This window comes from Vigna unguiculata, chromosome 1, assembly GCF_037176805.1.
Source record: "Vigna unguiculata cultivar grain cowpea cultivar isolate G323 ecotype 2 chromosome 1, ASM3717680v1, whole genome shotgun sequence".
NCBI classification, from domain to species: Eukaryota; Viridiplantae; Streptophyta; class Magnoliopsida; order Fabales; family Fabaceae; genus Vigna; species Vigna unguiculata.
This window is the reverse complement of record NC_140792.1, coordinates 9554547-9566829: the sequence shown is the minus strand read 5'-3', so window position 1 is coordinate 9566829 and position 12283 is coordinate 9554547. Positions and strand designations below refer to the sequence as shown.

The 12283-nt window shown below is 34.2% G+C and overlaps 1 protein-coding gene across 1 annotated transcript; it reads left to right on the top strand.

The window, feature by feature from the left end:
• Window positions 1-7678: 7678 nt before the first annotated feature.
• LOC114185042 (phosphoglycerate kinase, chloroplastic-like) lies at window positions 7679-11588 on the top strand. The gene is made up of 6 exons (XM_028072537.2): window positions 7679-8216; window positions 9527-9604; window positions 9723-9983; window positions 10250-10567; window positions 10727-10885; window positions 11182-11588. The coding sequence occupies exons 1-6, from the start codon at window positions 7812-7814 to the stop codon at window positions 11389-11391; spliced, it is 1431 nt and encodes a 476-aa protein (XP_027928338.1). The 5' UTR covers window positions 7679-7811; the 3' UTR covers window positions 11392-11588.
• The last annotated feature ends 695 nt before the right edge of the window (window positions 11589-12283 follow it).

The window sequence follows — 12283 nt, the reverse complement described above, 5'->3', positions numbered from 1 at the left end:
ACTCTGTTTTTGATCGATTGAAAATGTATAGTTCAGTACTGTTTGCATCCTAACTTGGTGATCTATTTGATTCAATTAAAGGAGGTTTTTAGCTTGTAAAAATAGCCTAAAATTTTAACTAGCCAATTCAACCCCCCCTTCTTGGCTTTTCAACCATTTCAAAACTAACACATATAAAAGAATTCCTCGGCAGCTCCATCTCGGCCGTGGCAGACACATTCTACGACACTTACCCTCTTTGGCACCATAATATCCCTTCGAGCGCCCTTCTCAAAGATAGGAGTACAATTCAGCCATGACTTCAGCAATCGTGACCATCGGAATATTGAGTATTGCGTTCGCACATTCGTTGCAACCCATTCGTATCCCACCTTCGTCGGCCAACTACTCTCTGCCAACTCCTCTAGCGGATCCTCCCTAACTTCAACTGTTCTCTCCATAGGGATCCTCCCCACATTTCCCGGGTTCTCCCTATCACTACTGCCTGACTGACTACTCCCACTTCCCCTTGACCGCTCACTACTCGAACTCGACAAGGAAACCCTATCACTACTACTAGACATACCAGTTCTTTTTTAGGATGACGGTGGAAATAAGTGATGAGTTCAAATTTTTGCCCTCATTTAATATTTAAATTTGGGGATTTAATTGAATTTTCTGTGCTTAAAGATTGATTTAATTAGGATTTGTGATTATTGGATTTATTGAGTAAGTTTGGTAAAAGTGGCGTAAAAATTGATTTTAGTTGCATAAAATATTATTGGATATTCTAACGTTTGTTAATGCAGCTGGAATTTATTTTTGGTCAATTAATAGTGTGATTTTAAAATATTCAAAGTTACAAAATAAGTCCAAAATCAAGAAATTCTGAAAAAGAATAAATCAGGAGCTAAATGCACCCCCAGATTGCACCCCCAGTTTTCACTAAGTTGCACCCCTCCTACCACTTAAACTCCACTCAACCAGATCATGCCATGTGGCAATCCCCACCTTTTAATATTAGCCAACCAGAACAAGACACGTGTCATAATCCTCCACTCACCAAATTGACCACTCAGATCTTGCCACGTCATCATCTCCTCCATCTCACACATGAAACCCTAACCCTAGTTTCCCTTCCACCCTCCACGGCAGCCGCCGCCGCCATCTCCGTCAGCCACCATGGAAGCTTTCTTTCCGACCACCGCGACACCGCCAGCGCGAGCAGCACGCATCTTCTTCACTCGCCCCGCGCCACCGCACCTACAACCACCGCGCCCACCGGAGCAGCCGCCATTGCCGTCAGCCGCGCAGCCAAGGGAGGAAGGAGGAAGGAGCAGAAACCCTAATTCTGGAGAGAGAGTACTCTGCGCCACGTGTCAGCATCTGATAGGACAGTCAAACTGGTCAACTGGTCAAAGTATGCAGTCAACTCTGGTCAAAACTGCAAATATGGCTAAATGAGAGGGGCAGAATTGGAAATTGGACAGGAATTAAGTTGCTAATTAATTAAATAAAAATAAAAGATTTTAGCAACTGACAGATAAAGCCCAAAGTCCAATGGAAGCCTATATAAAGAGACTTAAGGGAGCAGAAAGGGGGACTGACAATTTACAGCTTACAGCTTAGACACTTAGAACTCTCTGGTTTTGGCAGATACCATCTCCACCACATCTCTCATTCTTTCTTTTATTTTCTTTCCTTCATATCATCATGTATTCCATCAAAGCCATGGAGGGCTAAGCTTTTAGGGTTGATTCCACTGTAATTTCTTAACTGGATTCTGAGGTTAGATGAATTTATATGTTTTGTTATTTTGATTATTGTTGTGGTTTTTGTTTATCTATGTCCTTTGCTTCTTAATCGAATAGAAAATAATGATTTTAAATCTACATGCATGCTAATCATATGAGTTAAAAGGTTTTTAAATTAAATTGAGACTTTACTTTGATTTTGTTTAGAAACTTTCATTTGATTAAATAAGTTTTTGCCAATAATTGAGACTTTAATTTGATTAGAGGTAATTACTTTAACTAAAATTAGTCAAGACTTTACTTTGATTAATTAAGTTTTCTATTTGGTAAAGAAACAAAGGAATAGACATGATTAGGCATAGTAAAATTAATTGAGACTGTACTTTGATTAAATTTACTATGGACAATCTAAACAATTCTCACTTTTAATTGAGACTGTACTTTGATTAAAAGTGAGGATGCCAACAAATGAATTGAGTCTTTACATTGATTTATTTGTAAATCAACAACAATAATTAATTTAACAATAATCTCTAGATAACCAATGAAGAATCTTATTTAGAAAAAGCAGTGGAATTGACCTATTTACTATTACTGTGTTTACAATCTTTCGTGTCATTTTCTTTGCATATCAAAACCCCTCTATTTTTGTAGTTGCTAGTTTTAATTGCATTTTTGAGAATCAAATATTTGAGATCAATTCCGTATTCGTTGTGAGACGACTCAAGGTTATCTTAACCCTAACTATTTTCTTCACTACAAACTGGCAATACTGAAGTTGCTAAAGTAGTGGTAATTTGATCGCCTAACGACAGCGATATCAATAAGGAAGATATCAGACTACTCTAACGCACACAAATAATTGATCTCAGATTTCTTACAAATGAAGCAACATGAGTACACTTTCAACAACACCCTCATTTATAAACATGATTCCCAAACGGTACAACTTCTTCCTGCCAAAAGTCATAAGCCATACAAAGCATCACAACGCACACCAAGGGTCACCAACCTTAAAATGACGGCGCAAAACCCCTTTGAATAGACCTCTGACATCTGCCACCCCTCCACCTACCACAAACCTATTCAGATTCAAAGCCTTAACACTGTTGATCACACTTAAAGGCTGGGGAACTGGTGTACTACACCTAGCCGGCCTAACAAAAAACACACCAATACTTCTCATCCTTTGCCGATATAGATACACCGGCAAAGATTGGGGGACTGGTGTACTACACCTAGGCAACTTAGCCTGACTATAGCCATAAAATCCGTTTACATAACTCCCAAGAACGCAAATAATCACCATAAATATGCTGAGCGAATAAGAGTAACCGGCCTAAGCCGCTAAAGAGCAACCGGCCTAAGCCACTAACTTAAGAAAATTAAGCGAGAACTTGACAAATTCAGAGCATCACCAGCAAAACCCCTAGGGCCCACGATAATCGAACTAAGGGGCCTGGGCTAAGGCCTAGGCCTACCTACGGCCCAAACAAGGGCCCAACCTATGACGTGGCCAGACATAATTAATAATCTATAAATATGCATGGACCCCAGCAATTAAAGGTACGCATTCATTAATCCCTTAATCACAAGATTTGACTTTTTGAGAGTTCTTTGCTGACTTGAGCGTCGGAGTCTTCTCCGCAGGTAACCCCTCTCAGGTCCAAACCGAGATACCAACAAATAGTATATGCCAGCCGGAAGGAAGCCTACTAAGGAGATTGCTGATTGAGGTAAGGTAACGTTTATGTCTTACATCTCTTATTTATTCTCCGCAGGAACAGTTTACTTTAATATATTTTTTTAAAAAAAACTTGTTTTCATTCTAATTAATAATTTACAAATAATTTTTATATCAATTTGTTTTTAAAAAAAATATTTTAATTTTTTTAAATTAAATAAAAAAATTATTATATCAATCTTTTATCGACTATCCATTCACTTTTCATTCTTTTCCCATCAATCTAAATAACCTCACTTTTCACGAGTCTTAAAACTTAACCAATAATTTTATGAAAACAAAAATAATACATTCAAAATTTATATTTTAATATTTGTCATGGATAAAACAAAAATAAACAATTATATCATTAGCATCATGCTTAGAATAAGTGAAAAAATTAAGTTTGTGTTGTTTTTATCTTCATAACTTCTTTTTTATCACTTTTAATAAATGAATCTATTATTTTATTCTTCATAAATATACTTATTTGAAAGTAACTTCAATAATAAAAAATAAACTTGAGAATCTAATAGTGAGGAACGTAATTATTAAAAAAAATCTATGATAATCAAGTCATATTAAAAATAGGTCATGAAAAAACATAATAGTTAACCTTTTCTTTTATGTTCTTAAAACTTACTATACAAAGGACTCTTGAGATAAAAAAAAAAACGAAACTAATATATCAGTATCAAATGGAATAAAAAAAAGTTATATTTTTTTTGTTATCCAAAATGGAACATAAAATGCAAGAAATGAGAGCAAAAATAACCAATTTGTCTTTTAACTTCATTTCTTTTCAACAAAAAGGGAATGTAAATCAAGAGGTAAGGAGAGAAAAAAAAAGGAAAAAAATCTTAATAATTTTTTTATTCTGTATTACATTTAATTTTATATTTTACTATATATTAATATTAACATTAAATGACGTGTTATTTTGTAAAAAAATACTTAAAACTTACCTTGTTATGAATTAATGATCATCCATAGATTTAATACAATTACTCATTACTAATATCACTACAAAATTTTGTAGTTTAGACCACACTAAATTAGACAACAGCTAAATAAATGTGACCTAAACATATAATAAACAACATTTTTATAAATGTTATATAAATATCATGAAAACCCATGATTATATAATTATTGCTTTAAACTATATGGGCAAAACCAGTAAAAATATGGTATAAAAATATAGGTGAGGTCTAAAATCAACCTGAAAAAATATTGTCCATTGTGAAGATTTTAAGCAATTATTTTAAAAGTATTATCGTACTAAAAATCGTTGGATATTACCTATAGCTATATTCACCTTTACCACGCCTAAAAAATTGTGGTCTAATCTTTAGACCACCATTTTTATAGTTTAAATCACAATTTTATGCAGTTGTTCTAAGTGATTTTTGTTGTAGTGTATGATTGATTGATTTGCTTCAATTACTCGTATGTATCTCTTAGTGAGATTTAAATATTTGTATTAACTATTTTATTTATTTGTATCTTTTATGAGTTACATCTTATATTTATAAATAGGATTCTTTCTATTAGTAGTAAGACACAAACCAAAGTTGTTCCACATCCTTTCTTATTTTCTGAGTTATATCTTGTATTTATAAATAAGATTCTTCCTATTAGTAATAAGACACACACAAAAGTTGTTCCAAATCATTCTCTCTATTATTAGCTTTTATTTTATAACAAATTATCAACACGATGCTCTAACCAACTGAGCACTAGTGAGAGTATTTTATGTTATAAGAATTATTTAACTTTATTAATTTTTCATCTCTGTCTTATTATTATTATTATTTTCTTATGATGATGATGATGATGATTATTATTATTATTATTATTTATATTTGATTATTTTTTTCTAACATTTAATATTGTTATTTGAATTTTATAGTTTCATACATGAAATATTATCATTATTATTATTATTATATGTGCTAGTTTTAAACATGTCAAATCTTGTAAAATTTGAATTTTGCCCTTTAATGATGTCACTAAAGAAATAATAAAGCATCTGAGCAACTAATTTGCTCCTGTAACAACATAATCACAAAATCATGAAAAAGGGATTTCACAAATAGTTCTGCTTCATTCCCAAAAATAAATGCAACAAGATCGGACTCATATTTTCATCGTCATGGTCATGGCCTTGGTCCTCGTAATGGTCATACTAGTGATTATGATTGTGGACATGGTAATAAAGAAAAGTTCAAAGAGATATTTTATCATCAAAAATAGAACAATAATACAAAAATGGTGAAAATAATGTTAAATAAGATGAAAATATAAATTATCATTGGAGTGGTAAAGGTCATTTAAGTTATATTTGTCGTACACTAAAGCATCTTAAGAAATAACGAAAATAACATAGAAACACATTTTGCTTATTATGACAATGATTTTGATTATGACCAAAAGGATGCCACTTAATATTGTTGTTTTCTTTGCTAAACTAGATGGAAACATTGATCACCTCAATTGGTGATGAGAGTGTTAAGAAATATATTCTTTTTATATATAAAACGGCAAAAGAAGTCTATGTGATGAAGTTTTTAATTTATTTTTATTATAATTTAATTTATGGTGGATTTTCTATGGTTGAAAAATAAATGATTAGCCAAAATGAAAAAATGTAATAATAAAAGCATAATTAGATTTTTATTATAATTTAATTTATGGTGGATTTTCTATGGTCGACAAATAAATGATTGGCCAAACGAATGGTTTGGTTTTTGAACTTGTAGTTTACACACCTGAGGGTGTAAAACCAGTTGGATGAAATATTTAGACACAAAGCATGGTTAGTTTTTCAAGGTTTTTGCACAAAAACCTCGTATTGGTTTGTGAAGAGACACATTCACTAGTATTGGATGCAATAACATTTCAATATTTGATTCTAGTTGCACAAGAAGGTTTGTATTTACATCTAGGGGATAATGTTACAGTCTATTTATTCAATTATCTTGAGAATGATATTTATATGAAAAATCCCTGAAGGATGTCATTTTCCCAACATGGAAAGTTCTAAAGAGGATTATTCAATAAAATTGAATAAGTCCCTTTATTTTAAAACAATTAGAACATATGTGGTATAATGGTCTTAGTGAGTACTTGTTAAATGAAGGGTATAAAAATGATCCTATTTGTCCTTGTATTATGAAAATATTAGAAAATGAATTTTCCATAATTGTTATTTATATAGATGACATAAATATCGTTAGAATTCCTAATGAGCTCACAAAGGCAATTAATTGCTTTTAAAAAATATTGAGATGAAGATCTTGGAAGGTAATGTTTTGTTGGAGATTAGAAATTGAGTATTTTTTGTTTGTATCAAACAAAAAATAATTTAATGAACAAAAAAAAAAACTAACAAAAATCTAAAATACATCAAACCTAAATCCAAATTTTCAAAAATTTCTCCTCACCCGCTACGAATTAATAACAATGAAACAAAGGAGATGAAAATTCACATTATTGAAGAAGAACAAAACAACTATGTGAATGGTGCGATGCGATGAAATAAGGTTGGAAGAAGGAAAGAAAAATATTTGGAGAGGGTACAAGAGAAGGCAAAGAGGTTCTGCACTTAACCTAAGCTTTCTTTCAAATGAATCACTTCACACTTTTGATTCATCTATTTCCCGTGCATTTGCATTAAAGAAAATAAAAATACAAAATGAATTATCATATGACATAACACGACAGGTAATAAGAGAAGTAGTAAGAAAATGATTGTTAACATATCATTTTTCTTTTTTTTTTCTTTTTAATCTATACTATGATGCTTGTGATTAAGTATTTAAAAAAAGAAAATCCCATTGCAATGTGGTCTTAGAGAAAATAATGCTTTATTGTTCATTTGCATGATTCCCAAAAGGTTTAAAATGCACTAAGTTAACAAAGTTAAAAATAAACAAAAACAAATAAAATATAACCTATATTTTATAGCAAACCAAAATAATTAATTTAAACTTGAAATCAAACTTCAAAAAATAGAGTGCAAAAATGCACTTTTGTCTTCATTGATGACATTAGCACAAATAAACTAAAATATTTAAGCACAACAATTTGCAAAGACAAATTCATGGTGGTGTTTTAAGTAGGAAGTGGGTGGAATAAAAAAAGAGTGAAAAAGCAAGGAAGATCTTGAACCTCTCCTGAACGATAAGAGAAATCCAAAATCCTCTCACCACACCCAATCGTTCCTTTGTACTTCACGTCCACATCTTTCGTCTCTCTCCCTTCGCCAAATACTATATCACCAAACCTCTTCATTCGCACTCGTTTTTCCTCAAACTCACTCAAATCAAACACTCTCTTTCTCTCCCTCTGCAATGGCCTCAGCCGCAGCCCCCACCACTTTCTCTCTGCTCCACTCCGCCGCCTCCGCCTCCTCTTCCTCGCGCGTGCAGCTCTCCTCCTCCCTCCGCGTCCGCCCGCTCACGCGCCACCTGGGGTTCAGGGCGGCCGACCCGCTGCTGGCGGCGAATGTGGCGGCGCGGGTGGCGGCGGTGAGGGTTGGGAAGGGCAGGAGAGGGGTGGTTTCGATGGCGAAGAAGAGCGTGGGCGACCTGACTGCTGCGGACTTGAAAGGAAAGAAGGTGTTCGTGAGGGCAGACCTCAACGTCCCGCTCGACGACAACCAGAACATCACTGACGACACCAGAATCCGCGCCGCCATTCCCACCATCAAATACCTCGTCGAAAACGGCGCCAAAGTCATCCTCTCTAGCCACTTGGTTTGTCTTCTCTCTTTCCTACGTTCACTTCGGGCATGGCTTGTATTCTTATTTTACTCATCTGACTTTATTCTCCTATAGTGAGAAGTTATCAGAATTGAATGATTATCGGAAAATTTTTGCTCATTTTTTTACTTTTGCCGTGTTATTCAGTTAGAATTAGAGAATTCGAGTTCCATCTAGATCGGGGTGACAAGGGTATTGTGCTACTCTTTTCGTGAAGTTCTAGCAATACAGTACGGAAGCTACTTCTATGTAACCAAAATTTTTAATAACTAAAGTAGCATCTCGGACCATGTTGTATATTTGCTCCCAGGTTTTAAAAAGCAGTATGCAATTTCGGTCTCCTTAAGGTTTTTTGGTGTCTCCGTGTCCTTGATTGCAGCTGCATTTGGGATGAGTGCATGAATGAAGGATAGAAATAGAAGACTTTAGACTGGAATAATAATTTTGTGTTTTGTATTCGTTTTTACATTTTTGGAATTAGAGACTTTCTACCGGCATTACTTATTGGATGACTCTAAGTAGTGGATGAACTGAGTAGTCTTGGTTCATAGTATAAATAGGTTTATGGTAACTTTTGTAATAGTTTAGACTCATATTGAATTGAAGCTTATGTTCAGTGAGTTCTTATGTTTGAATTGTTAATTCAAGCATTTGTGATTGTAACATGTTTATCTTTCGATCTCCTCTCGCATTTTCTATTTTTTAAATAATTGTTTACAAATTGTTGGAAACGGTCCATTTTTCATAATCTTTGATGAGGCATTCATCAAGTTGTCTCCAATTTCCAACTATATCAATAATTGTGAGGGAATTGTCACTGCAAGTTATAGCCTTGTTGTGCTCATCTTTGAGGGAATTTAAGTGATTTATTTACTTCAAAGAGCTTTTTGTTTCTGAATTTTTTACTAAAATCAGTTTTTAAGCAACTCGGTATGTAGATTAAAGTTGGATTCGTGGATTTTTTAATTATTGCCAACTATGGTGTATTTGCCTTGTCATATTTAATAATTTTGAAGTTTAATTATATGCTTTGAGTTTTGGATCTGTGCTTATGAATGTTGTTATTTTCTTAAAAAATATTAGGAGAGAAAGGCTGCTTCAATTAGTAGAATAATCCAAATTCTTGTCTCAGATGTGAAATTTGTTGTCAGAATAAATGTCGGGATTGTTTGAAAATTCGATTTTGTTATAGTTTTGTAATGAAGATGTAGGCTGTCTTGATGCAAGTATAAGAGTACATTTGTGCGTACTATTATGGTTGAACTTGTAAGTTGAATTGTTGCAATTTTTTATGTAATTTTCAGGGGCGACCGAAGGGTGTCACTCCCAAATACAGCTTGGCACCTCTTGTACCCCGGATTTCTGAACTCCTTGGTTTCCCGGTATGTTTATGTATTGATCATTGTGGATTATGTATTAAGAGATCTTTTGAGTGTTGTAATTTTCCTGGTGATTATGAAAATGTTTTTTACTTGTGTTTTTTATTTGGATAATTTGCAGATTGTCAAGGCTGATGATAGTATTGGTCCAGAAGTGGAAAAGTTGGTGGCTTCTCTTCCAGAAGGAGGTGTTCTTCTTCTAGAAAATGTGAGGTTTTACAAGGAGGAAGAAAAGAATGATCCTGAGCATGCAAAAAAGCTTGCCTCTCTAGCAGATCTGTTTGTGAATGATGCTTTTGGTACTGCTCATAGGGCACATGCATCAACAGAGGGGGTTACTAAATACTTGAAGCCATCTGTTGCTGGTTATCTTTTGCAAAAGGTGTGTTTATCACTTCGCCTTTAGCTAACTCAAATTCTGCAAAACTAAAGCTCCTGAAAGTCTCAATGCCACATTACCACCATTTTCATTGTGAATGATCTTATAGAATTAATAAGTTTTATCACTTTATGTAAAATGAAACTTTATCTAAAATGTCAATTAGTCTACTAGGAAAAGATTTTGTTGATTTTTTTTTTTTTTAATTTGTATGTATATTTGATCAAAACATGTAATAACTATTTTCACGTTCATTGTTCATTTTTTAGGAACTTGATTACCTTGTTGGGGCAGTATCAAGCCCAAAAAGACCATTTGCTGCCATTGTTGGTGGTTCCAAGGTGTCATCTAAAATTGGAGTGATTGAGTCACTTTTAGAAAAGGTTGACATCCTTCTTCTTGGTGGAGGAATGATCTTCACATTTTACAAGGCACAAGGTCTTTCAGTGGGTTCTTCCCTTGTAGAGGAAGATAAATTGGATCTTGCTACATCACTACTTGCAAAAGCCAAGGAAAAGGGGGTGTCTCTCTTGTTACCAAGTGATGTGGTGATTGCAGACAAATTTGCTCCCGATGCAAACAGCAAGGTTTGTTTTCTGGTTTCTAAGCTTCTTTAGCTAAAGATATGGGTCAAAGTAAGTTAAATCACATAAAATATTAATAATATTGCAAACACTTGTAATATTATTCTTTATTCAATCTGAATCATTTGCAACTAGCACTTAAATTCTTCGTTAACCTTTTAGGTCGTGCCAGCATCTGCCATCCCTGATGGCTGGATGGGATTGGATATTGGTCCAGATTCTGTTAAATCATTCAGTGAAGCATTGGGTACAACCAAAACCATCATATGGAATGGACCAATGGGAGTGTTTGAATTTGACAAGTTTGCTGTTGGGACAGAGGTATGCGAGAACACACTCATAACGAGCTCTGTTCAAAATAAATTTTAAAGCAAGCATGTTTGCTGTAAATATAAACAATGTCCATTCAAATTGATGCGTATACTCTCAGTAATACACAGTAGGAGTTAGTTTTCGTGATGTGACTTGTACATCTCCGTAAACTATATGCTTTTCATTTATGAAAATAATGTGTTCGATTAGGAGTGATTCAAATGTCGGTTTACAGAATAATTTATTCTGTTTGGCTAATAAATGTGTGCACTGTACATAATTTACATTTTGTACCCTTCTTTCAGGCTATTGCCAAGAAGCTAGCTGACCTCAGTCAACAGGGGGTCACCACGATTATTGGAGGAGGAGATTCTGTTGCAGCTGTAGAGAAAGTTGGAGTTGCCAATGTCATGAGCCACATATCTACTGGTGGTGGTGCCAGTTTGGAGTTATTGGAAGGCAAAGAGCTTCCTGGAGTCCTTGCTCTTGATGAAGCCACACCAGTCCCTGTCTAAGACAATTTTCAGCTTGGAAAATTTTCCCATCCTGAGTTGTCAGTCTTGTGAAAGAGCATGTGTTTTAGGACCCATCCGAGTCTGTTAGTGTAAATTTAATCATGCTTGAGTTATTGACTTCACTCATAAATTGCGTGTAACTGTAAACACTGGCTGAGAGCCATAAATTCAAATAAATCCTTGAGTTGCTGCCAGAAGCATTTTGCGCTTGATTTGTCTCCTGAGTAGCGCCATTTAGTCCCGGGTACACGGTGTAACAAGTCTTAAACAATTACGAGGATTATTGTAGGAACAGAAGATGAAAGGTATGGTGCAAAATTTGCTCAGTGTAATCTAATTTAAATTCAAATAAATCTATTGGTTGCTGCCACAAGCACTTTGCACTTTGTTTTTATCTTCTGTCTTACAGCAAAATCCTTGAACACGAACCAAGTTTATGTTGGCATTGTATGCACGTCTTTATTTTATCTTCCAGGGGCGAAACTGTTTGCACTCAATGACGTGATCTATCAACAGAGATTGCAACCAATGATTCTTGTGAATTTAGACCTTTTAGCCAATGTTTATTTCAGTTTATTTAACTCTTAGAGAGGATGTGAGAAGATTAGAGAGCATTGTAATGGTTTGCTTGAGTTGATTTCCTAGAAGTGGCTTGGAAAGTTCTGGGAGCTCCACTAGTATTACTTTCAATGGGTTGAAGGTGAGATGAGATTTGCAGTTGACACATGCATGTTCTCATAAGTGTACTATTATTTGATTTGATGTATCTAAACAATCAATTGTGATGGTTTTATATATGTATTGAACATATGTAGTTCTTAGAACAAGTATTTAATATAGATAGTTAGCCGTAGTATTGGAAAGTTATACTATGATGTATTTTTTTTCTAAA

Coding starts and splice junctions, on each gene's coding strand:
- LOC114185042 (XM_028072537.2), top strand. CDS start 7,812: ATGGCCTCAGCCGCAGCCCCCACCACTTTCTCTCTGCTCCACTCCGCC. Junction 8,217..9,526: donor TCATCCTCTCTAGCCACTTG/GTTTGTCTTCTC, acceptor TGTAATTTTCAG/GGGCGACCGAAGGGTGTCAC. Junction 9,605..9,722: donor CTGAACTCCTTGGTTTCCCG/GTATGTTTATGT, acceptor GATAATTTGCAG/ATTGTCAAGGCTGATGATAG.